General features: G+C 35.3%; 1 protein-coding gene across 1 annotated transcript in view; it reads left to right on the forward strand.

Annotated features, from left to right (window-relative positions):
• PLXDC2 (plexin domain containing 2) overlaps positions 1-27,819 on the forward strand; it is a 487,631-nt gene that overhangs the window by 326,563 nt on the left and 133,249 nt on the right. Inside the window, exons 5-6 of the mRNA XM_017869226.1 lie at positions 19,610-19,732; positions 24,131-24,249. Coding sequence (XP_017724715.1) covers positions 19,610-19,732; positions 24,131-24,249 — 242 coding nt within the window. The remainder of the gene's footprint in view (positions 1-19,609; positions 19,733-24,130; positions 24,250-27,819) is intronic.

Genomic DNA, 27,819 nt, shown 5'->3' on the forward strand with positions numbered 1-27,819 from the left:
AAAAAAAAAAAAAAAAAAAAAAAAAAAAAATGGAAGTATGGGAAATAGAAAAAAAAAAAAAAAAAAAAAAAAAAAGGAAAGAAAAGAAAAAAAAGAAAACCCAAGGACAATAAAATATAATCAAGAGTCTAATGAATAAATTAATTATGGCATGTTTATATAATGGAATGCAATACACCAGTGAAAAATGAGTGGAACACAGCTACATGCACAACAGGGATGATTCTCTTAGCAGTGCAGATTGAACAAAAATTTAAAAATTTAAGAAGAATGCTTACAGCGTCCATCAATCCTTTTGCAATCTAAACATAGGCTATACTATAGGGACATAAATGTATAAAGTAAAAATATAAAGAAAAGAAAGGAAATGGTAAGCAAAAGTGAGTAAGAGTCATTAGCTCTCAGTAGGAGGGAAGCACTGCATCTTAAAGATCTTATTGCTTTTTATTAGATAAGCCTTTTAGTCTGGATGGTAGGTAAACTGACATACAGGTACCCATTGCCTACTTAGTCATATGTGCATAAACACAAATTCTATGCATATATTGTGACTTTTATGTTTTTAAGAGTTATTTCTAAAAATTATTAAAACATGTAAATAAATAGAAATTAGATGAACATCACAAGATATTTTGACGTGTATGAATATGTTTTTAAGAATTTTAAAATATCAGTTGTCCTTGCAGTGGCTCCCAAGGTCAAGGGAAAATGCTTTATCAGTATTTTGATCAAAATCAGTACTGTCAGTTGATTTTTTTGTTGTTGTGGTGGTGGTGAAATTATAGAAAGTAGAATCTCTAACATTTGAAAGTGGATATAATTTGGGAGAAAAATAGTGATGCTAAACAAATTCTACTCTTATTTTTATTTTTTAAAAACTGATACACAACAGATATATGTATTTTCAGGGTGCATATGATAATTTAATACATTCATCAAATTCTACTCTTTTTGGCCTCTATGAACATATTTCAAATAAATACAAGTAACCATGCTGGAAGAATGTACATTCTAATAAACCTTCCCTGGAGTCTTCATCAGGAGGAAATGACTGAGTAAAATTGATTTTTGCTAATTTTTTATTTAGAGTGGAGGATGGAGTAGGGAGAGAAATATAAGGCATGGATATGGTTAAAAAGACTTAGGGCTTCTTTCAGTCTCTCCCTGCTCTCAGCAATTGCAGTGCTTCCTAAAATAGAGTTGATGAATTTTATAAGGAATGCATTATATCTGTGAAAATAAATGCATTTCTGAAAATCTCAGTCAAGATGAAATTAACCAAGATATTGAAAGGTATGTGCATCTGGGTCAACAAAATGAAAAAGACCATGGCTGAAATGCTTTTAGACTAAGTAAGCTGGATGCTTCCTGGATTTTATTGCAGTTCAGATTTAAAGATACTCGATATGTGTTTTGTATTGATTTATAAAATCAATGTACTTTAACATGCCATCTCTTTCTCTCTGTCTCTGTCTCTGCTCTGTCTCTATATATGTAGCTACACGTATACAAATGTGTCTATATAATAGATACTCATGTGTCTGTATATACATGCATCCATATATGCCTACACACACACACACACACAGACACACACATCTTTTTATAAAAACAAAGCCAAACGGGGTATAAATTCCTTTCTTTTCTCAAATAAGGTGAGTTTTTCTTTCAGTATGCAGTGTCTTATGTGTTCAAATTGTAGAGCATATTGAAAGTACAAAGAGTGAATTGCAATATGAAGATACAGCTAGGTCAATGCTGTTTTGTTATGGTTATTCTGGCACTCTCACTGACTACGGTATCTCATGGTTCCTGGCCTGGAGGAGAGAAGGAGGAGTATATGGCAAACACAGCTGCAGTGGGGGACAGATTATGAACTAGTAAAGTACCCAAAGTTGTCATGTCAAGGCATAGAACTAATTCTTAAACACTACATTCTGGCCATAACCAAGGGACCAGTAGGACATTTCAGGAGTACTGATAGGAGTGGCAGTGCAAAAAAGTGAGTTGGTTTTCTAAATCCATAGTGTAGAACTTCTTTAATCCAAAGCCAGTCCCAGGAAAATTTTTTCAAGAAATGGGGTCATGATCAGCTCCTATTTAGAATATTGGGTAATTTTAAGGAAATTACGGAAACTTTAGACAGGGAAGAAAGGCAAAGAAGAGAAACTAAACATTTAATGATAAGCTACCATATTCCAGGGACAGGATTGTATTGAGTTTCTTTCATTATTTATCTCATGTAATTCTCACAGAGGCTATTAGTATCGCCATTTTGAAGCCAGGGAACCAAATATCAAAGCATTTAAATAATCTGTTTGTAACAATGCATACTAAATGGCAGGGCCACAATTTACATCGAAGGCTTTTTTTTTTTTTAATTCCAAAAGCAAATTCTGCCCCCTTATATCTTTTCCAATATAAACTCTTTGGGAGTTAAATATTGCTTAAAGGTAAATGAATCTCATGGGAGAGGTGATTTAAGAGTATGTGTCAATAATAAATACACTCATGAGGAAACCATGAACCTGAGGGTAGAGGCATCCAGGAGAGTATTTGAGGATGGGGAAAACAATCAAGTAATGAACATGTAAGAGACATGTGCTGAGTTGAAGGGAAAGGGTGATGCATTCTGAGTAGTAATGACATTTGGTTTAGAAAGCTATGACAGGGTAATATAGTGGCCGACTGCCATGGAAACTAGCAACAACTTGCAGTTTCTTAATTGTTTATAACTATTGCAATTGGTATTTGGACAGGACAACTCTTCATTGAGCAGAAATACAGAACATTTAACAGCTGCCTCCCCCAGCTTGATCCCAGTAATGTCCCCCAGATATGGTGACAATCAACTCCCTACCCATACACCTATTTCCTAATATCCACTGGCACTTGAGAAGCAGAGTATTGGGGAAGTGGTATACCACCTGGCAGTGGGACTCTTAAGAGAATGTTGTAGAGATCTTGACTTAACTTACTAACAATTCCATATCCGAAGAGTCAAATGAAGCACTTAGGGAAGATTGAAATGAATCCTATGAGCCTGGTCCTAGCTGAGCAAACATAACTGGCTGTGTGTTTGAAGTGATGTAGAAGTGATTGAAGGCTTGAGCAAAATCCAACCTGTTTGTACTCTTGGATGAAGGGTTGAATAGAGAGATTGTATACCATCACCTTGGGGGACCAGACTACTAAAACATCTGAGAAAATGTAGTCACGATCACCACTCTGAGATTGCAAAAGGGCACATGTCTCAGTAAGGGTGGAAATATCACAGAGGTTTGAGCCTGACCATAGGACTGCAAAGATCAAGAGCAAAGAGAGGAATCAATGCAGCTAGAGAGAGCCTCTATAGAGCTCTGATTTTAAAAGGATGTCAGAGTTCAGTGCAATGCTCCTTATATTTGTGTTGCTTGGAGCAATTGCAGCTGCATTTATGTTGTCTTTTTAAAAACCCGATTAATGCACACAACAGTGTTATTTAAAGGGATTTGTATTAGCCTAATTTTATAGAGGAAATTGCAACTCAATGAGAGTAAGTGATGACATGAGGTCATACAGCTTGTAAGACAGAAAGGAAAACTCAAATCTGAGCCTTTCCACTGCATTTTTACTCCTTGCAGAGAGAAATGAACATATATATATGATATTTATAACATATATTTTACATGAACTATACAACCTATTATACATACACTATATATACACACATACATTTGTACATTTGTGTATACATATATACACATATATTTAATATACACAAAGATGTATATATATAACATATATATATATATAAAAAACACTAGGTTGGATATATAAGGATATGACACTACCTTGAACCTATAAGGTAAGTGCTAAGGCAGTTAAAACCCAAACCATCTAAGGAAATTATTGGGATACATTAGGTATTCAGGTGGAACAAAAAGAAAGAAGGAAGGATTTGGGACTGTTGGTACAATGCAGATGACTGTATTTGAGAAAGCAAAGCTCTTCCACTCTCTTTGAGTTTCTTTTCCTGTCTAAATGAATGGGATTTATCTTGCCATGAAAAGAGAAAGACAATGGAGAGATTGTCAGCACATTCAGCTTCACTGAGATATAATTGGCAAATACAATTTGTATATATTTAAGATGCACAATGTAGTGTTTTGATATACATATATGTTGTGAAATGATTACCACTATAAACTTAATTAATATATCCATCACCTCACATAGTTACTTTTTTTTTTGGTAAGAACACGTAAGATCTATTCTTTTAGCAAATTTCAAGTATGCAATACAATATTATTAACAATAGTTGTCTATGCTATATATTAGATCTTCAGAATGTTATTATCCTGAAAAACTGAAACCTTATACCCTTTAGCCAATGTCTCCGTGTTTACCCTATCCCCCTGCTTCTAGCAACCACCATTCTACTCTCTGATTCTGTAAGTGTAACTTTTTATATTCTACATATAGTATTTCCCTTTCTGGGACTGGCTTATTGCACATAATATAATTTCTTCCAAGTTCATCCATGTTGACACCAACGACTTCCTTCTTTTTAAAGGCTGAATAGTATTCCATTTTGTACATATGCCACATTTTCTTTATTCATCCACTGATTAGCACTTAAGTTGATACTATATCTTGGCCACTGTGAAGAGTGCTGCAATGAACATAGAAGTTCTGATATCCCTTCCACATAATTATTTCACTTCAGTGGGATATATACTCAGAAGTGGAATTGCCGGATCATATAGTAGTTCCACTTTTAATTTTGTGGAAATCCTCTGTGTTATTTCCATAATGACTATACTAATTTACATTTCCACCAACAATGTATAAGAGTTCTCCTTTCTCCACCTCCTTGTCAACACTTGTTATCTTTCACGTTGTTCATAATAGTCATCCCAAATGGTATATTTTATTCTGGTTTTTATTTGCATTTCCTTAATGATTAGTGATGCTGAGCATTTTTTATGTACCTATTGGCTATTTGTGTGTTTTCATTCGAGAAATGTTTGTTCAAGTCATTTTTCCATTGTTTAATTGGGTTATTTGTTTTCTTCTATTGAGCTGAATTCTTTATATATTTTGGATAATGACCTCTTAGCAGATATGTAATTTGCAAATGTCTTTTCCCATTCTGCAGGTTTTCTCTTGACTCTGTTGATTGTTTTCTTTAACGGCTTTTCAGTTTCATGAAATCTCATTTGTCTGTTTGTGTTTTGTTTTAGGGGTCATCATATATATATATAGGGATCATCATATATATATAGTTTTGCACTGTCTGGTCTCACATTTAAGTCTTTAATCTACTTTGAGTTGATTTTTGCATATGGTGTGAAATAATGCTCCAATTTTATTTTTCTACATGTGGATATCTAGTTTTCTAACAGTATTTATTAAGGAGACTAACTTTTTAGCCATTGTGTTCTTGCCACAGTTGTTGAAAATCAATGACCATAAATGCTTAGATTTGGGGCTGGGCTGTCTACTCTGTTCCATTGGTCAGTGTGACTGTTTTCATTCCAGAACCATTCTGTTTTGATTTCTGTAGCTTTGTAGTAGATTTTGAAGTCAGGTAGTGTGATGCCTCCAGCTTTGTTCTTCTTGCTCAAGATCACTTTGGCAGTTACAGGCCTTTTGTGGTTCCATATGAATTTCATGATTTTTTTTCTATTTCTTTGAAAATGCCATTGGGATTTTTATAAGAATTGCATTTAATATGTAGATTGCTTTGGGTCACATGGAAAGTTGAATATTTTTAATTTTCAATTCTTCTAATCTATGATCACAGGGTATCATTCCTTTTATTTGTGATTTCTTTAATTTTCTTTCACCAATGCTTCAGTTTACAGATCTTTTATCTGTTTGGATAAAATTATTTCTAAATATTTTAATTTTTGGTGTTATTGTATATGAGAGTGTTAATTTCTGTTTTGGATAGTTCATTGTTAGTGTATAGAAACACAACTTGTTTTCACGTGTTTATTGTGTATCTTATACTTTCACTGAATTTGTTTATTAACGCTAACAGTTTTTTGGAGGAGTTTTCAGGGTTTTGTATACAGAGTATTATGTCATCTGCAAAGAAAATTTTATTTCTTCCTTTCTGGTTTGTCTTTTATTTCTTTTTTCTTGATTAATTGCGCTGGCTAGAATTTCTAACATTATATTGAATAGAAATGGCAAGAATGAGAATCCTTATCTTGTTACTAATCCCGAGAAGCATTTAGCTTTTTATTGTTGAGTGTGATACTATCTGTGGACTTGTCATACATATTCTTTATTATCTTAAGTTACATTCCATCTGTACCTAATTTGTTGAGAGTTTTTATCATGAAAGGATGTTAAATTTTGTCAAATGCTTTTTTGCATATATTGAGATGATCATATAATTCTTAATCTTCATTCTATTAATGTGTTATATCACATTTAGTGATTTGTATATGTTAAAACAAGGATAAAACCTATGTGATCATGGGGAATGATCTTTTTAATGTGCTGTTGAATTAGATTTGCTATTATTTTGTTAAGGATTTCTGCATCTACATTCATCAGGGATATTGACCTGTAGTTTTCTTTTATTGTAGTGTTTTCATCTGACTTTGGTATCCAGGTAATGCTGGCCATGAGAAAAGAGTTTGCAAGTGTTTCTTTCTCTTCAATGTTTTTGGAAGATTTTGAGTAGTACTGATGTTAAATATCCTTTAAGTGTTTGGTAGAATTTACCCCAGTAAAGCCATGAGGTCATGAGCTTTTTTGAAGGTTTTTGATTACTGATTAAGTCTCTTTACTTGTTATTTGTTTTTTTCAGATTTTCTATTCTGTTTTTTTGTTCTGGTTTCTTTTATCCATATTTTCTATTCTATTTAGAGTTTCTATACTGTTCTGTTCAGACGTGGTAATATGTATGTTTCCAGAAGTTTATACACTGCTTCTAGGTTATCGAATTTGTTGGCATATAATTTTTATAGTAGCTTCTTCTGATCTTTTATATTTATATGGTATCAATTGTAATCTCTTCTTTCACTTAAAAATTTTTTTTCACTCTTGTTGCCCAGGCTGGAGTGCAATGGTATGATCTTGGCTCACTGCAACCCCTGCCTCCTGGGTTCAAGCGATTCTCCTGTCTCAGCCTCCTGAGTAGCTGGAATTATTGGTGCATGCCACCATGCCCAGCTAGTTTTTATATGTTAAATAGAGACAGGATTTCATCATATTGGTTTGGCTGGTCTTGAACTCCTGATCTCAGGTGATCCACCTGCCTCAGCCTCCCAATGTGCTGGGATTACAGGCATGAACCACTGCACCTAGTCACTTACAATTTTATTATTCTATTTTTTCTTAGTTTAACTAAAAGTTACTGTTTTGTTTATTTTACAAAAAAAAAAAAACCAACTCCTAGTTTCATTAACTTTTCGTATTTTTTTTTCTAGTCTCTATATCGTTCGTATATTTTCTGATCTTTTTTTATTACCTTCCTTCTGCTAACTCTTTATCATTTCCTTTCTTAAGCTTAGTTTGTTCTTTTTTCCTGTTCCTTGAGGTGTCATATTAGGTTGCTTTTATGAAGTCTTTCTTTTTTCTTCATGTAAGTATTTATTGCTATAAACTTACCTCTTAGGACTGCTTTTGCTGCATCCCATAAAATTTAGAAAGTTGTATTTGCATTTTTGTTTGTCTCAAGATATCTTTTAAGTTCACCGTTGATTTCTTCTTTGACTTATTGGTTATTCAGAACTATGTTATTTAATTCTCACATATTTGTGAATGTTTCCAATTTTCCTCCTCTTATTGATTTCTACTTTCATTTCATTGTAGTCTGAAAAAATACTTGATATTACTTAAATCTTCCTAAATCTGTGAAGACTTTTATTTGACCTAACACATGGATCTATCCTAACAAATATTCTGTGTGCATTTGTAAAGAATGTATATTCTGCTGCTGTTGGATGAAACATTCTGTATATCTCTGTTAAATTCATTTGGTCTTCAGTCTTGTGCATGTCTTCTGTATACTTATTGATTTTTTTGTCTGGTTGACCCATCCATTGCTGAAAGTGGCAATATTGAAGTCCTCTACTATTATTGTATTGGTGAACTATTTCTCCTTTTAGCTCTCTTAATATTTGCTTTATATATTTATGTTCTTTTTTTTTTTTGAGGCAGAGTCTCGCTCTGTCGCCCAGGCTGGAGTGCAGTGGCGCGATCTCCGCCTCCTGGGTTCACGCCATTCTTCTGCCTCAGCCTCCTGAGTAACTGGGACTACAGGTGCCCACCACCACGCACGGCTAATTTTTTTTTTTTTTTTTTTTGTATTTTAGTAGAGATGGGGTTTCACCATGTTAGCCAGGATTGTCTCGATCTCCTGACCTCGTGATCCGCCTGCCTCGGCCTCCCAAAGTGCTGGGATTACAGGTGTGAGCCACCGCGCCCGGCCATATATTTATGTTCTTAATATTGGGGGCATAAATGTTTATAATTTTATGCCCTTTTGATGCATTGATATCGTTATCATTGTCTCTTTTGACAGTTTTTGATTTAACATCTATTTTGTCTGATACAGTTATGGCTATTCCTGGTTTCTTTTGGTGCAATTTGCAGGGACTATCTTTGTCTATCCTTAACTTTCAGCATATGAGTGTCCTTAAAGCTAAGGTTAAGTCTTTTGTAGAGAACATATAGTCGGATCTTTAAACAAACAAACAAACAAAATCAATTCAACCACTATATGTCTTTTGATTGAAGAATGTAATCCACACATTTAGAGTAATTATTTATGGATAAGACTTACTATTTACATTTTGTTAATTGTTTTCTATTTTATAGCCCTTTTCTTGTTTTCTTCCTCTCCTGTTGTTTTCTTTTTTATTTGATAATTTTTTGTTGTGATATGCTTTAATTTCTTTATCTTTATATCTGCCATCAATTTTTCCTTTGTGGTTACCACTAAGCTTACATAAGACATCTTCAAGTCGTAGCATATGTTTTAAACTGATAACAACGTAGCTTTCTCCACATACAAAAACTACACTTTAATTTCTCCTCTCCTCATATTTTTTTGTAGTTTATTTCACAATTTTATCTTTTTTATTATGTATTCATTAATAAATTATTATAGCTATATTTCCAATACCTTTGTCTTTTAACTTTTATACTAGAGTTAAAAGTGACTTGTGAAGCACTATTGGAATATAAGAATAGCTGAGTGTGATTGCATTCTGACCTTTACAGTGAGTCTTATTCTTTCATATATTTTCATATTGTTAGTTTCTATTATTTCACTTCAACTTAAAGATTCTCTTTACCATTTCTTATGAGGTAGTTCTAATGGTGATGAACTCCTGCATCTTTTGTTTGTCCAGGAGATTTTGTCTCTCTTCTACATTATAAAAGTCAAGTTGGCTGGGTATAGTATTCTTGGTTATTGCTGGTTTACTTTGAACACTTTGTATTTATCATACTTCTTTCTTTAGCCCTGTAAGGTTCCTGCTGAGAAACACCCTGATAGCCTTACAGACATTCCCTTTTGTGTCATGAGTAGATTTTTGTCTTGCTGCTCTCAAAATTCTTGTTGTGTTTTTGACTTCAGAGAATTTGTTAATAACATGTTTTTGTGACGATCTGTTTATGTCTAAACTTCTTGGGATTCTTTGGGCTTCATGGTTCTGGACGTTCATTTCTTTCTCCAGATTTGGGAAGTTTTCTATTATTGTTTATGCATAATAAGTTTTGGCCTTTTCTCTTTTTCTGCTTCTTTTGGAACTCTCATAATGAATATATTGGTTCACTTAATGATGTCTCATAATTCCTGTAGGCTTTCTTTGCTCTCATAAAAATTCTTTTGTTGTTGCTCCTCTTACCAGGTAATTTTAAATGCTCTGTCTTCAAGCTTGCTGATTCTTTCTCCTGCTTTAACAAGTCTGCTGTTGAACCTCTCTATGGAATTTTTCTGTTCAGTTAATGTGTTCTTCCATTCCAGAATTTCTGTTTGCTTCTTTTTTTCATGGTTTCTCTGTTTGTTACACTTCTTGTTTTATTCTTGTATTACTTTCCTGATATCAGTTTGTTTTGTACTTGTGTTCTGTAGCTCACTGAGCTTCAAGATGATTATTTTCAATTATTTGTCAGGCAGTTCATAGATCTCCAATTCTTTGAGGTCTGTTATGGGTGCTTTATTTGGTTATCTTGATGCTGTCATGTTTCCTTGATTATTTGTGAGCCTTGTTACCTTGCATTGGTAATGTACTCTGCATTTGAAGAAGTAGGCACTTCTTTCAGTCTTTATATACTGATGTTGACAAAAAATTACCTTCACCACTCAGTCCATCCAGAAATTCTGTGCTGGTGGCTGACAAAGTCTATGTTCAGGCTTACTTCTGGAGTTTCTGGGAAGGCTGGCTGGATCAGCGCTTGGGTGGGCCTACTGCCTGGGTCCACAGGAGTTAACCTGGTGCCTGGGTCTGCAGATGTATGCCTGGAGCCTCGATTAACTGGGCAATCCTAGTGTCTGGGTCTGCATGACAGGCATGGTTCCTGGGTCAATGAGTTTGGGCCTGCATCTTGGGTCCATGGGAATCAACCTGGCACAAGGGTTCACAAGGGCTTACCTGAAGCCTAGGTTTGTGAAGGCCAAACTACTTGGTACTGGGTACCACATCATCCAGCCTGGAGCCTGGAGCCATGTGGGCCAGCCTGGAATCCAGGATTGCAAGTGCTGGTCTGGTGTCGGGGTGGCCTGGAATCCAGGATTGCAAATGCTGGTCTGGTGTCAGGGTGGGCCTGGAATATGGAGTCACATGGGTTAGCTTGGAGCTTAGTTCTCATGGGCCTGCCTGAAGGGGTTCACTGGGATGGGCCAGTGTCGGGGTCTACAGGAAGACTTGGTGCTGCTCACTTTACTCACCCAGAGGGCATCTTTCTCTGCACTGGGTTGCATAGGCTTGGAGAAGACTTGATGTGGGTAATGTGAAATTTTCTTACCTATCTTCTTCAATATGTCTTTTCTTATTTTTGGGCTCCACTTAGGTGCTATAATCTCTCACCTGGGTTTCTTAGTTCTTGTGAAGGTATTTTTGTCTATGGGTGATTGCATAAATTGATTTTTCTGAAAGCGGACAAGTACTGGAAACTCCTATTCTGCCATATTGCTGCCATTACTCTACCTGCAGGATTAAGGCTTTTAAAATATTAGTTGGTTCTATTTTGATAGAGGAAATAAACTTGACGGCCAGTTCAATGTTTCCATGAAAAGCCAGGTGCCTTGTGTACTATAAAACTCCAAGGGTTGCCATGCGTAGTCTGCAGTCTAGATATGGTTTTGAATGAACCCGTATCTAGAAATCCTAGACAATCAGAAGCATTTAAGGAGGTGGTGAGGGGAGCTGTTGACAGTGATCACTAGGAGGAATTAACATTAATTAAGAACATGTTACATGAATTTCTTTTAGGAACAAGATGGAGGAAACAAGAACTGAAATCAACAATTTTGTTGTTAGTTCAAAATGAAAATTCAGGAAGAAGGTTTGGGCTTTTGGTGTTTGATTTTTGGCTTTTGTTTGTTCGTTTGTTTTTTGTCTATCTTTCCCTCTTCATCTACACATTTCAACTCCTGTTCTTTCTGGAGTTGGAGAGAGACTTTTTATATGGTCAACACAAATTTTTATATTGGTAATTTTATGAACATAATTTGCAGCTGATAACAGAGTTGTCACTTGTTGCTTTTTTCCCCCCAAGGAATGGGTTTGTTGTGGTTTATAATCCCCAATGCTGCCTTATGTCAATAAAATTAAGGAGTCTATGACATGTGATATATGTTAACACCTGTAAATATATTTTGATTTTGTATACAAAATCTATTTGATGTATTTTACCTTGACAGCTGGTTACAAGTATAAATATGGTAACTGTTTGGTGATTGACACTATTATAGGTTGCTTCCTAAGAACTAATGAATATACTTTAATATAAAAGACCCTTGATATATTTTAACTTGACAGCTGGTTGGAATTCTAAAGGGAAAGTATTTGGTGATTGATAATATTATGGGTTTCTTCCTAGGAGCCAGTGATTGGTAAACTCACATGAATTTCTGAATGCTTCTATTTCTTCCCTTCATTTTATTTTACTAACCATCTAGTTTGCAAATACAAGCCAATATCCTCATAGTGAACTATATGGTCCACTAGCACCAATTTTATTCAGAGCAAGTCTGTTACATAAAACCTGTCATTGCACTGTAGCAGCTGGCGGACAGTTACATTACCAAATAACTTACCACAACTTTTCATTTTCAGATTATCAATTGCTGCCACACATGGTTTTGTTTAAAAATCTGACAAGTATTTGTATTAAAGAAGGTAGTTTATAGCATGTGAAACGTATCATGACTTACAAAATAGAACTTTTGCAAAACATAATTTGAATTGTTCTGAGACCTCATCAAGTTGTTCAAGCAACTTGTCCACCAACAACACTGAGCTATTGACAAACAATAAATGCAAACACGCAGTTAAATAATTCAATTCTTCATGAATAGAAGAAATGGAACACATATAAGGTTAGTCAGAGATCACGATGAGGAAGTGGGTCTTCAAATTCTTATGGATAAAAGATCATAAATTTCAGATCTATTTGATTATTGTGTAGAGATAACAGTACATATGTCAGATAATAAAGATGGCATATACCATTATCATTTGCACTCTAAAGACAACATTTAGCTACAAATGTTCAATGCCCTACAGGCATACCCATCAACTCCAACCTTTCCTCTTGGGTCCAAAATATTAACTAAAAGATGATGAAGTAGAATATTTTATGGAGTACCTTACACATTAAAGTTTTACGGAGTGTTTCACAAGCAGTTATAGCTTCTTTGTGCTTCCTTTATTATGATGACACTTCCAATTAAACAAAACAACCACTTGCAACCCATAGGAGGTTAACATTTTTACAAAGTGCTTGTTCCATCAGAATGTAAGGAGAAATATATCAAACTAAGAATTTTGGACACTCAGGTTTTTGTTATCTATTATCCTGTAGTTAGGATCAATAGTCTACCTTAACTCAAACAAGAATGAGGCAGGTAAACACATGTTGTACATTTAGGTCTGAAGCACAATTTTAAAGTCATATAAATATCCTAGCATAAGTCCAAGATTAACTTGTAAAGGCTTCATAGAAAAGGCCTCAAGGGGTAAAAATTTGAGCAAATATAAGGGATTCATTGGTTTTCTGCAAACTTTTAAGCATTCGTCTTACAGTATTCACTCTTTCAGCCATCACAACAACCCAATGCTATTGACTCCGTTACACTCCCATTTAGCAGATTAGGTAACTGAAGTACACAGAGTTTAAGTAATTTAGTCACATCACTAGGAAATAATTTTCTTCTACTAGGAAATGAATTATCTCATCGTGTGTGATTCCCATGTCAATTTACGTCTCATTTGGTGAATTGCAATAGAGGAATATAATATAAATCTATTTATGAAATCTTCCAATTAAAATAAAGAGCCTTTAGTATTTCAATAAAAGTATCATGATTTGAGGTGGTCAACACCCTGCTCTAAGGCATAAGTGCTGGAATTTTCACACAGACAGAACAGGTCTTTTCTTCCTCAACCTCCTTATTTAAGTATAAAATCCAATGAGGGAGAGTATGTAGCAGATCCTTGAATAAAGTTGTTCTGCTCAACATCATTCTTCAATGTTGATGAGAAAAGAAACACAAAAAACTGACTCCTGGTTAGGGCCACTGTCTGTGTGGAGTTTGCACATTCTCTCCATGTCTGCGTAGGCTTTCTCTGGGTACTTTGGTTTCCTCCCACATTCCAAAGATGTGCACATCAGATTTACTGCATGTCGACATGGTCTCAGTGTGATTGAGTGTGGGTGTATGTGGGAATGTGCCCTGTGATGGGATGGCATCTGGTCCAGGGTTGGTACTTGCCTCACTCCCTTAGCTGCCAGGAAAGGCTCAGGCCACCTGTGACCCAGAACCAAAATAACTGGATAAATAATTATCTGTTTTTATTAACCTTTTTAAAATGTATGTAGAGCTCAAGTTTATTTAAATAAGTGTTTTTGGAACACTTTATTTAGAAGTTTGGTGAGGTTTTGTATCCAGAAATATGCCATAGGAACTTAATTCTTACTGATATCAATTAGCCAGTGCTGAAATTGGTTGCCTTACATATTTTACCTTAAAGTCACAGTTGCCAAGAACCTGGAGATGTTAAGTGAGGCCTTACTGGATAATTATGGACAGTGTCATCCGGTGGCAATTTTAACTTGTTTATGGGGATTGTCAGCATTCCTAGAGTGATTGCCTTAGAAATGACATCAAGATAAGTAAAAATAATACTGCCTAACTTTCTGTCTTCTAATGTATCTGTTGTAAGGCTGGACACACAATGACTGCAAAAATATATTGTAAAGAGTCCATAACATTTGGAATCACAAGACCTATTCTAGCCATGCGGCTTTAGGCAAATTACCCAGCCTTATTAAATACTTCATTTAATAAATGGAAATAATACTAATTGCACCATTATTCTTTTTTAGAATTGTGCAAGAACACAATAAAAAAAAATACATGAAGTTTGGGTGCAGGGGCTCATACCTGTAATCCTAGCACTTTGGGAGGCAAAGGCAGGTGGATCACTTGAGACCAGGAGTTCAAGAACAGCCTGGCCAACATGGTGAAACCATGTCTCTACTAAAAATACTAAAATTAGCTGGGCATGGTAGTGCATGCCTGTAATCCCAGCCACTTGGGAGGCTGAGACAGGAGGATCGCTTCAGCCTTGGAGGCAGAGTTTGCAGTGAGCCAAGATTATGCCACTGCACTCCAGCCTGAGTGACATAGCAAGACTCTGTCTCTGAAAAAAAAAAAAAATGAAAATAATATAATTAGCAAAGGCCTATATAGATACTGGTTAATTTCACCATTATCAGAATAATATTTCAGGTTAGTAAATACATAGTTATGGTTAATAAATCTATAATGATTGAATGGGATTTATTCATGACAAGATCTACAATGACAGAATCCCCCAACGGACTCGATGAGGCTTACAGATGTAAAAACAGATTATTCACATGACCAGAGACCACCTACGGAAAGCGGTACAAGGAAATTTTTCAAGGTACAACAACAAAGCTGTTGATTACAACCGATCTCAGAATTTGACTCTAGTTTTACTAATTGCTAAGGCAAAAGGGAGTGGCCATGTATTCGCTATTATTTGAGATTCAAAGAACAAAATATGCTTGCTTCTCTTACTTGATTCTTTTACATGAAGGTATCTTTCTCAGTCCCAAATTTTCTGCATAAATGACCACTTTTCTGCAAAGGCAGATGAGTAGATGAGTGCTATTTATAGTAGAATCATATAGTAAGCAAAGGCGACATTGTATGATTAGCTCTTCAAATGGCTACAGAGATGTGTAAACAAAATGGTTAAAACATATACCTGAAGGATTATAAATCATTCTACTATAAAGACACATGCACACATATGTTTATTGCAGCACTATTCACAATAGCAAAGACTTGGCACCAACTCAAATGCCCATCAATGATAGACTGGATAAATAAAATGTGGCACATAAACCCCATAGAATACTATGCAGCCATAAAAAAGGATGAGTTAACGTCCTTTGTAGGGACATGGATGAAGCTGGAAATCATCATTCTCAGCAAACTAACACAAGAACAGAAAACCAAACACCGCATGTTCTCACTCATAAATGGGAGTTGAACAATGAGAACACATGGACACAGGGAGGGGAACATCACACACAGGGGCCGGCCAGGGGGTGGGGGGCTTGGGGAGGGATAGCATTAGGAGAAGTACCTAATGTAGATGATACATTGACGGTTGCAGCAAACCACCATGGCGCGTGTATACCTATGTAACAAACCTGCACATTCTGCACAAGTATCCCAAAACTTGAAGTGTATATATTTAAAAAAAAAAAAACAAAGGCCAGGCACAGTGGCTCATGCCTGTAATCCCATACTTTGGGAGGCCCAGGCAGGCGGATCACGAGGTCAGGAGATCGAAAACCATCCTGGCTAACACAGTGAAACCCCCCTCTTTACTAAAAATACAAAAACTTAGCCGGCACGCAATTGGCGGGGCGGCCTGTAGTCCCAGCCTACTCGGGACGGCTGAGGCAGTGAGAGGGAGAATTGTGTGAACCCGGGAGGCCGAGCTTGCAGTGAGCTGAGATCACTGCCACTGCACTCCAGCGGTGACAGCAGCGAGCACTCTGTCTCAAAAAACATAAAAATATTAATAAATAAATAAACCATATTCTTAAAATTACGGCCAAACCATAAGAACCAGGAAAAATAAACGATATATATACACACAAAACACGTACCCTAATATGTAATTAAATATATATTTTATATATCATCTTTAGCTGGGAATGCTCAGAACAGTCAAAGAAAAGAAGTAAATGTCTAATGGGGTGTTGGTAGCTATGAATGCCTTTAAAGCTTTGGAGTTTTTTTGCATTAATTTGCATAACTCTTTCTTATTTAACACCTAATTACATTCCCCTGCAAGCTTGTAAGGCTTGTCTCCACTCAATTATTAACCACTACTGAAGTGATATTTTTAAAATCTAGAAACTTAAGGAGAACTAGGTAAAGCCTATCATTAGATGGGCTTCACCAAGAAGTCAAGAATTTTATTTCTTGGTCGTTAGAAGCTAACCTGAGATATTGGTATAATTAACTTTCAATATGGTGAAGAAAAACAAACAAGTATTCCCTGAATTAGTAAAATTAAACTCATTTTGCAGAGTAGTAGGGTTTTTTCCTTCTTGGGGTTTTTATTTTTTTTCATAGTAATTCTTCGTGGTGGTGGTACTAATAGTGGTAGTAGTAATAGAAGTACCAGACATGCTAGTAATTGTGGTAGCAGTTTCTTGTTCACTGTGGTTGTATCAACCATAATACTGGTAGTAACATAACTTATTTTAATAGTCTAGTAACAAAATAATTAAAAACTATATCTGTGGCTTATACATGTTAACAAATTCTTCTGTATTTCTACTTAGTTCTTTGGAAACAATTTGAAATTTCACCTTTGACATTTGATAAATTATAGATTTGGGAAACATTTTCCTGATCAAAAGAAACAATAGTTAATGGTTTCTGTCATCTGACAACTGGGTTATTGAGAGTGGAGAGAAGTTTCTTAGCAAATCTATGAAAGTATATGTAGTTTCTTAGCAAATCTATGTAGAAACATTGAGGGGAAAGTATATATATTTTATTTATTTAAATACTAGCAGTAAGTATGAAGTGTCTGAAATCATCAGTGCTCTTACATTTTGCAACAGTGTATTTCTAGGGATTGCTGCTGTTCTTACAAAGTTGTCTTGGAGAATGGATTTTGTACTTATTTAAAATTATCTTCCTTCCTTGAATAACTGACCTCCATCCTCCAAGTTAAGCAGTTTCTTCTATTTGTACTTGGAGAATATAAAGAAGAGAAATAACCTACTTGGAGCTATTTTCTCGGAAATAACACTTTCAGCGTCTAATTCAAACATTTCCCTTAAGAGATGGTATCTATAGAATTTTTGTATTCATTTTAATGATAAATTATAAATGCATACTGGTGAGGATAGGAGAAAAAATAGAGACCCTGGAAAACAGTTACTCTTCATGCTTATAATGTTAAGGATGTGATATTGCACTTTGAATTTTAGGAGTATGACTGAAAATCTAGAAGGAAGTATAATAAAAGCAATGACCTTATCACCATAATATTTGTAATATACTTCAGCTAGGTGAAATTACAAATGTACAAAATTCTGCTTAAAGCATCAGGTATTTATTTTGAAAGATACTGCTTGGTAAATAAGAAACAGTAAGTCATATAAGAAACAAGAAGTCATGATGATAAAAGTACACATTGAATATTTTTCCAGTTAAAATATTTTTTAAGATGAATAGCTAGAGTTCAATTATGCTTTTGATGAAAAGTTAGCCGGGCGCGGTGGCTCAAGCCTGTAATCCCAGCACTTTGGGAGGCCGAGACGGGTGGATCACGAGGTCAGGAGATCGAGACCATCCTGGCTAACACCGTGAAACCCCGTCTCTACTAAAAAATACAAAAAACTAGCCGGGCGAGGTGGCGGGCGCCTATAGTCCCAGCTACTCGGGAGGCTGAGGCAGGAGAATGGCGTAAACCCGGGAGGCAGAGCTTGCAGTGAGCTGAGATCCGGCCACTGCACTCCAGCCTGGGCGATAGAGCGAGACTCCGTCTCAAAAAAAAAAAAAAAAAAAAAAGTTAAACGGTAGTCAAAGGAAAGAAGATATTGCCAAAAAGAGAGAAATTAATTTCTAAGTAAATAGCTACAGGTTTAACTCTGCAATATCTTACCTAGGCATCACAGTTTGGAATTTGAAACAATGAAGACCACAATCTGCCAATAAAATATTTATTCAGACCATAAAATGAGTTATCAAAGTTTAACACTTTTTGAGCTTTAAATATCATTATCTTATTAATTCTTGTGAAAGTAGAAAAATGATTTATATTAGTGCCGGGTATCTAATTAACTCATGACTGCCCAAACATTACAATTGCATTGTTACAAATAATTTGCCTTGCATTTTATTTGTGTGTGTGCATGTGCATATGTATCTCAATTGTGTATTTCTTAGATTAATATTAAAATTAGTTAGCAATTCCTGAGCTGACTCTCCTTTCAGGCAGCTAAAGACTTTGAAGGCAAGAAGCCAGCACAGGATTAACAATTTGTCATGGATAATCCACAAAGTAAATAAACCTACTGTGAATAATAGAAAGGGAGTTAGACTTGTAACATAGGAGCTATTGAAAGTTAATTCAAAGCCAAAGTCCTCCACAGTAAATTCCTTCTCATTATCCAACTGCTAGAATAGACTGGCATTGATTAAATCTCTAAATAGGGAAGCATTTGTGCATTGTCAATGTTTTACCACCTTATCTGCAAACATATAGACTTTATCTTCTTGATAGCATGCTGATAGTATAGAGGCTTGAGCAAACCAAGAATGTGAAAACTTCACCGTGGGTGTTTAGCCCCCTTTCAACTTCCAAGAAAGAAAAAAAAAAAAAAGGATCAAAACATTTTCTACATTGTACCAGATGTCATTTCTAAAATTCCTATGCTGAGATGGTAGCTTAAATAAATATCATGAAAATGAATTCACTCATTAAAAGGACTTGTGTGGTAAGCTAGTGTTAAAATAACAAGGGATTAATAACAGCAAATTGAATATTTGAATTACTTATAATGCTGTATTAGCATTTTTAATCTAATAATCTCATCCAGATAATAGTCACTTTTCCCCCAATTAAAATTGTACATGTTATAGATTTTGGATTTGCAAGGTTCTACCAAATTATACAAGAATTTGTTACTTAATCCAGACCAAGTATTGTTAATTAGATACTAAGATATTAAATATGTTCCTTTTTTTCCAGCTACCATGACATTTTATTTTCATAATATGACTGTAATTGAGTTTGTAGTATTTTAATCCTAATTTTATATGGGCTTCTTTTTCTGAATATGTTTCCTATTTTTCTAATTCTAGGTTTCATATACACTGGAGAAGTTGTACATCGAATGCTAACAGCCACACAGTACATAGCACCTTTAATGGCAAATTTCGATCCCAGTGTATCCAGAAATTCAACTGTCAGATATTTTGATAATGGTATGTATTGAATAGCCTATTTTTTGCTGCAGGTATATTTTTAAACCTCAAGCATCAGATTCCTGTTAATGTTTTTGTTAACTGTTTATTTTTTGGTGTGTAAACTGCTTGATGCAAATGGTCTGAGATGACAAATGTTATTCTGCTAAGATTTATCGAGTACACAAATGGCATTCATTCATTCATTCAACACGTTTATTAACATCTATACGCAATAAAAATGAGTTGCTGTAGGCAAGACCTCAGACAAAGCAAAGGCATTTATTTGATGCTATTTCAATAAGTCAGTTTTCCAATTTTCCCATCAGAAAAAATGGAAATAGGAATAATTTTGTTAGTTCTGATCTTCCAGTAGAGGGAGGTGGCATATATTGACATTAAATTTCCAGAACTTATGACTTGTATGTATTCATAAGATGAACACATATTTTAGAAAGTATAAAGTAATTAGTTGTGGGTAGTTCAACTTAAGAAAATGAAGTTTTCTTGACTTTAAAAAATGAGTGAGAGCCTGTTAAGATTTATCAAACATACCAAGAGCAATATATCCCTGCTATTAGTATTTTGGGACATATAAAATAGAGAAAAAACTAGAATATATCATTAAGTGCTGCCAAAATCCAAGCGAGAAATTCAAGGCCTTGGGGACCTAAATGAGTTTTCATCTCAACATCTTATTGAAAGCTGTAACTTTGGTAGAGAAAATAAATTATAGGTAACAGAGAGTTTATATTTGAACGATTAATTAAGTATAGAATTTTCTGTGTATTTATCATTCACAAATGATATTTATTTGTTCAAATGACAATTTTATGCCTGCAAATAATAGAAGCAATTGGGGTGAACAGAGTTATTTCTACTCTTGTCTTATTTGTGATGATCAAGGAAGAAATTTGCTCATGGTTGGAATAGACTTGATGGTAGCCGTAGCCTTGGAGAAATACGATCATTTTGCTAAGAGCAAACTCCTGACCAGTGTGATGAAAGCCATTTTACAGGTCGAAATAGCACAATGAAGAAACTAAACATAGTTAGATATTCACCTTAGGAAATACACTTTGAACAGCTTGAGTAACACCAAGGTATGATCCAATATGAAGTAACTCTAAATGTTAGCTGTAATAATGATTCATCTCTATTATTTTAAGAACTATTATATTCTCTTCCATTTTTTAAAAACTCATGAGGTGCTAACACCCAAGGATGTGCAAGTAGACTGTAAATACAGTATTCTTGAGGCAAAACTGCAGCCAGAAACTTATCTGAAACTTACTCTATCATTCCAATACAAAATTGCCTTGGGAATCTATCCTATGGAAATAATAAAAGATTCAGTGAACATTGGCTATTTTCCAAGCTCCGACATTCACTAGATGATATTAGGGCCATTTACTCATGGGCACATGATTCTAATGACCAAGACTTTATACTGTTGCTATCAAAATCATAAGGCATATTAAATAAGTCTCTCTACAAATATTCTCATATACCTTGTTGCTAGGTAGCTCTTAATATTTGAATTTTACTTGTATTTTAGTGATTGTTAAAAATTGATGTATACTACTCCAACTGAATTCTAGGTTCTTTAAAAACAAGGACTGTGGCTCTTTATAAGAAATCATTTTATCTCCAGTACCCTGCATAGATACTTAATAGGCTGTACGTCCTAAATAATTATTCAATGAATGAATAAAAATACTTACATATGTAAACTGAGTTTTATTTTGGGAATTGTAAAAGTATTAATACTCAAGAAAGTATGTATTTTTTACCCATTGAAATATCTTCTGTGTAATGACTTATTCCATAGGAATCTAATATTGAGGAATATTGAATTCAAACAATATGATAATGAAAGCTTGTGTTTTATTGAATGAATGAAACACTTTTAAATACTGTAAGGCTCTTCACAAAACCCTTTTAATACCACAACAACTTTCTGAAATATTTTCAAGTTTGGCTAGACTCACTGACAGGATACTTAAAGATTGGAAATTCAACAATTTAGGAAAGCAAACTTCTCTAGAGAAGACAGCAGCAGTTACAAAATTTAAATCAGCAAATGTTGAGAGAGCTATGCTATTACATAATATAAAATTGAGCATGTGCAAACAGTATGCCTTTTTTTTTTTTTTTTTTTTTGGAAACGGAGTCGCGCTGTGTCTCGTTCTGTTACCCAGGCTGGAGTGCCACTGGCGCGGATCTCGGCCCACTGCAAGTCTCCGCCTCCCGGGTTCACGCCATTCCTCCGCCTCAGCTCCCAAGTATCTGGGACTACAGGCACCCGGCTACACCGCGCCCGGCTAATTTTTTATTTGTTATTTTTAGTAGAGACAGGGTTTCACCCATATTAGGCCAGATGGTCTCGATCTCCGACCCCTGAGCACCCGCTTCGGCTCCCAAAGTGCCTGGGTTACAGGTGCATGAGCCACCGCCGCCCGGGCCAACAGTGTGCTTTTTAGCAACCTGCTACTAACAAAATATTGGGGAATCTCTCCTCAGAATTTGCATTAAAAAACTTTAATTTATATAGCCCTCTTATTTTCATAAATAGTCAAGGGTAACTATATTTCTGTATTAATGCAGGAAATCGCTTGGAAGGCAAAACTGTACTCCCCATGTTACAGGAAAGGAAAAGGTTTCATGCAGATTAGTTGTGTCCAAGTTCACATGGAAAGTTTTATAGAGACCAAAGTGCGAGTCTAAGTCTTCTGCCCTCTGGTTCATTGTTTTCACTGGCATCACCAGACGTGCGATAGAAGCTAAGAGGATAAGGGAGAGACTAGAGCTTGAAGGGCTGTAGACATGCGTGAAGAAAAAGAAAGTCTAGGAATCCATTTCACAATTAAAATTCCTATACTTATAAATCATGGGAAGTTTCCTGGCTATGTCTTCTTGCTCGTTCTTTTTCTTTTTTCCTTTTCTTTTCTTCTCCTTCTTTCTTTCTGTCCTTCCTCCTTCTCCCTTCCTCCCTTCCCCTCCTCCCTTCTCCCTTCCTCCTCCTCCCTTCCTTCCTCTTCTTTCTCTTTCTTTTTTTCTCTTTCCTTCTTCTTTTCTTTCTTTCTTTCTTTCTCTCTCTCTTTCTTTCTCTTTCTGTCTTTCTTCTTTTTCTTCTCTTTCTTTCGTCTCCTTCCTTCCTTCCTTCCTTCCTTCCTTCCTTCTTTCCTTCCTTCCAGGACAATATAGACACAGAGATGCCCGTGGAAGGAAGAGACCTGGGTGGTCTTCACTCATAGCTGTGATAATGGCTAAAAGCACCAAGGTCAAGTTAAAAAACTTTTTTTTTCTTTTTTACTTTTAAAGTTTTGCCTCAAAGTACATTTCTATACTTCAACATCCTTTCAGGACTTACAATTGGATATTCAAAATATTTGAAATAAAGTGTCTATTTAAAGTTGTCAGCTATCTCAAGAGATATTACTAATAGCACCAAATAATTACTGAATATTAATTCTTCTATGCAGTTGTAATTTTTAAATATATCAGATATTTATTGCTGGGAGATAAGATTTGCTCTTTTAGTTCTATGATTTTCATTTTCAACACAACTTTTTTGGGCAATAATTTTTTTTTAACCAAACGGAAAATCTAACAGAGTGAAGAAAAGTCTCAGCAGCTCTTTTCTTTTCTTTTTTAAAAAAGAGAATACACAATGTCAGTTAAAACAAAAATGTGATTTCTCACTGGTGACTATTAAACTATGTTTCGGTTTTTATTTCATGTCAATTGTTTATAGTAAACACTGACAGAGTGAGTTGGAATGTAATATACAGCACTGAAGTTTCATCCCAGTGTGCTTCAAGGGGCTTCGAAATCTTAGCCCAGGGCCCTTTGAGCTTCTTGCAGCCTCCTGGAAGAAACACAGCAAAGACAGAAATACAAGCGTTGTGAACTCAAGGAGAAAATTCCCGTTAGTGTTAAAGGAACTCCTTCAATGTGGAAAAGTATATTTCTAAGTATGGAAAAACATTTTCAGGTCTTTTGTACGTGGTCCTAACTTTTTTCATGTGTTTTTTTCTCTCTCAGCATTTGTCAAATGTATTTGAAGTACATTCAATCCACTTGGGCTGCATTTTGAAAGTGGCTTATGGAAATTTAAGCAGACAGTATCTATTAACATTAATAAAATTCCAAAGGCAAAATTTCCCCACACTGATTGAGCTCAATTATTGACCTGAGTATGAGGTTATATTTTAGTAAATATTTAGAGACTACTCAATCCTTTAAAAAAAATTCCAAATACTATTTCAGTGACAGAATTTGATTAACCACATAAAATTGAAATTGTACAATCACCAGATTTGAAGGCCAGATGCAAAACATTTTGTGAAAACTCCCACCAGAATTGATAGGTGTGTTTTTCTCATTGCATTTCTTCTTTTTACAATGGGTGTATAGGCACAGCACTTGTGGTCCAGTGGGACCACGTACATCTCCAGGATAATTACAACCTGGGAAGCTTCACGTTCCAGGCAACCCTGCTCATGGATGGACGCATCATCTTCGGATACAAAGAAGTAAGTGATGTATTGATCATTTCTTTCCCTTCCCCTTGTTCTTGACTGCTGCCTTTCCTCCAAGTGTCAAGAAAGGGACATTTTGCAGCCATGATCCTCGAATCATTTTCTTGCCTCTTGGTTTCTTTTGCTTAATAAAAAATGTTTTAGTTAGTTTTAATCTTCTGGGTGCATTGATTGTTAGCTCTTTTGTTTTGTTTTCTGATATTGTTGGCATCAGGACCCATCAATTTCATGAAATTATTGAGTAATTATATTGAGTAATTATTGAGTAGAGTGAAATGCATCTTAGAAAAAAACATCCAATTTGGAGGAATTTCTCATCTAAATCTAAATGTTTGTATTTATGTATTTTGTTAGTTTTTTTTCACCTAGTTGATTTCTGTGTTATATTTTGGTTCTAATTTCAAAAGCATTTATAGACACGAACACTTATGTAGCTCAATGACCCAGTACTGAGATAGTTCCAGGAGAGCTGAGCTTACAATCCCTTTGACTAATGTTTATTGAAACTGGTTAGGAAAGATAAATTAGAGATCTAAGTGACAGAAAGAACAAGGGAATTTAAACTTATGGTTTGTTTCATTTTAACAAACTGACAAAGTAAAGAATGAAAATTTACTAAATTGTAGCCTTAAATTTACAGAATATTTAGACTGGAATAACTGTGTGATTTCCAACTCTTTTGACAAAGTAATTAAGACCTGTTGGACTAAGAATATTAAAAATAAAGTTCCAGGAACTACAAATGTAATGTTTTAGATAGTCTCTAATTATGAGAGAAACCTGAACAGTGAGAATTAATAATGAGCATTATTAACCCATAGGTTAATGGATATTTATAATAATACAGACTCGATATCTTATGTTCAACTGAGGGATTACTTTTTCCTTGAGAAATGAATCCCAGATTATAAAAAGGATATTGAGGACCAAGAAAGAATTCACTTTGGTCAAACCTTCTGAAATTCATCTATTCTGTAAAGTGCGGCATAATTTAATTACAATCAAATAGGCCAACTCTAAAAATTCCATAACCATGTCAGATATTTCTATTCCTTTAAAAAATTTTAATGAAATTTTCATTTACTTGGGGCATTTGGGTAAATAGGTTATAATTATAGACTATGTCCTACTTGGTGTTTCTTTGTCCAAGTGTATGGTTTTTTTTTTTTTTTTTTTTTCAATTTTTATTTCAGGTTCAGGAGTACATGTATAGGTTTGTTATACAGGGAAACACATGTCATGGAGGTTTTGTTGTATAGATTATTTTCTCACCCAGGTACTAAGCCTGGGACTCAATAGTTATTTTTCTTTCTTTCTTTTTTTGAGATGGAGTTTCACTCTTGTTGCCCGGGTTGGAGTGCAATGGCCGGATCTTGACTCACCACAACCTCCGCCTCCTGGGTACAAGAGATTCTCCTGCCTCAGCCTCCATTGTAGCTGGGATTACAGGCATGCACCACCATGCCCAGCTAATTTTTGTATTTTTAGTAGAGACGGAGTTTCTCCATGTTGGTCAGGCTGGTCTTGAACTCCCTACCTCAGGTTATCCTCCCGCCTTGGCCTCCCAAAGTGCTGAGATTACAGGCGTGAGCCACCGCACCCAGCCCATAGTTATTTTTTCTGATCTGCCTCCTCCCATCTTCTACTGTCAAGTAGACCCCAGTGTCTGTTGTTCCCTTCTTTGAGCCCATGTGTTCTCATCATTTAGCTCCCACTTATAAGTGAGAATATGTGGTATTTGGTTTTCCATTCCTGCAATACTTTGCTAAGGATAATGGCCTCCAACTCCATCCAGGTCCCTGCAGAAGACATGATCTCATTTCTTTTATGGCCTCATAGTATTCCATGGTGTATGTGTACCTGATTTTTTTATCCAGTCTATCATTGGTGGCCGTTTAGGCTGATTCCATGTCCTTGCTATTATAAATGGTACTGCAATTAACATACACATGCATGTGTCTTTGTGGCAGAATGATTTATTTATTTTCTTAATTAATAGACTTTATTTTTTAAGAGTAGTTTTAGATTCACAGCAAAATGATGCAGAAAATACAGAGAGTTTGAACATACTCTTCTTCCCCTGCTGAACATCCTCCCCCATCATCAATGTACCCCACCAGAGTGGCACATTTGTTGCAATAGATCAACCTACATTGACATTGACGCATCAATGTCACTCAAAGTTCTTAGATTACATTAGAGTTCCCTCTTGATGCTGAACTTTCTAAGGGTTTTAAGGATGTATAATGTCATGCATCCATCGTTATAGTGTCATACAGGATCCTTCCTGCCCTAAAAATTCTCTTTGCTCTACCCAGTTTTTTGTTTCAATAGGTTTTGGAGAAACAGGTGGTGTTCGGTTACATGGATTTATATTCCTTTGGTTATATACCCAGTAATGGGATTGCTGACCTGAATGTAGTTTTACTGGTAAGGTTGTGGAGAAAAGGGAATGCTTATACACCGCTGTTGGGAGTGTAAATTAGTTCAGCCATTGGGGAAAGCAGTTCAGCCATTGGCGATTCCTCAAAGAGCTAAAATCGGGGCTATGTTTTTATATCAGAGCCCATCATATTTTTATGTCACACTCCCTGGATGCTGAGAGAATAATTCTCAACAGGACTTATTCATTTCTAGTTTTCATTGCAATCTAGTATATTGCTGGAACTGCACAGTGATGTTTTGAAATGTTCGTTTTCAACGGTTTCAACCAACACTGGTCAAGTTTCTGGAAAGACGCAAGGTCAGTAAGTGTGAAGACTTAGGTCTCACCAACTGGAGGCTCTGTCAAAACAGAGGTGTGTGTTCTTGTTGTGGTTTCGCTTGCTAGTCTTTATTATCGAAATTGTCATCTTTCTTTACACTGTTCTCAAAGGGTATCTCACATTGCAGAGTAACAGTTGATTCTTCCTATTCTCTGGTCTAGGTTGGTATTTTTAAAGGCCTTTTCTTCATTTTAACCAAAGAAAAAAGTTTCATTATGGTTTTCCTGTTTTGTTATGGGGAATTTCAAGATGACAGGCAAATTTAATGCTTTCTTGATATTCCCAGGCTCTTGTCGTGAAGAATGTCTTCCCTCTGCACTTGGAGTTCAAAAAAGTCGTTTTTACTTTATTATTCACTTTACTTTAATTTGCCTTTCTCATCTTTCTTTGTTCTAGATAGAAAGTAGTTTCTACTTTTCTAATCTACCACTTTTTTTCTTTTTTCTTCCCAATAATTGTTATGTATTTATTTTGCTAAGGCAAATAATCATTATGCTAAGGCATAATGTCATAAGAGAGTCCCCTTGCATTTGGGGTGACAGCTAGAAGCTCCTGGTACTGCTAGAAAAATATTCCTAATCACATGATAGCATAAAATAGTAGTTTGCGTAATGTATTATCATTTACAAAGTACTTTCATATGCATTATAGCATTTAATTCCTCAACAATTTCCTATAGCTTTAATATCCTAGGCATTTTACAATAGCAGTGGTACATTGAAGCTGTTCAATAAATGTTTATGACTTAATTATGGAAATAGATCATATATGATTATCTTCATTTTATAGCTGAGCAAGC

This window comes from Rhinopithecus bieti, unplaced genomic scaffold (assembly GCF_001698545.2).
Source record: "Rhinopithecus bieti isolate Rb0 unplaced genomic scaffold, ASM169854v2 scaffold_3043, whole genome shotgun sequence".
Taxonomy (NCBI): Eukaryota; Metazoa; Chordata; class Mammalia; order Primates; family Cercopithecidae; genus Rhinopithecus; species Rhinopithecus bieti.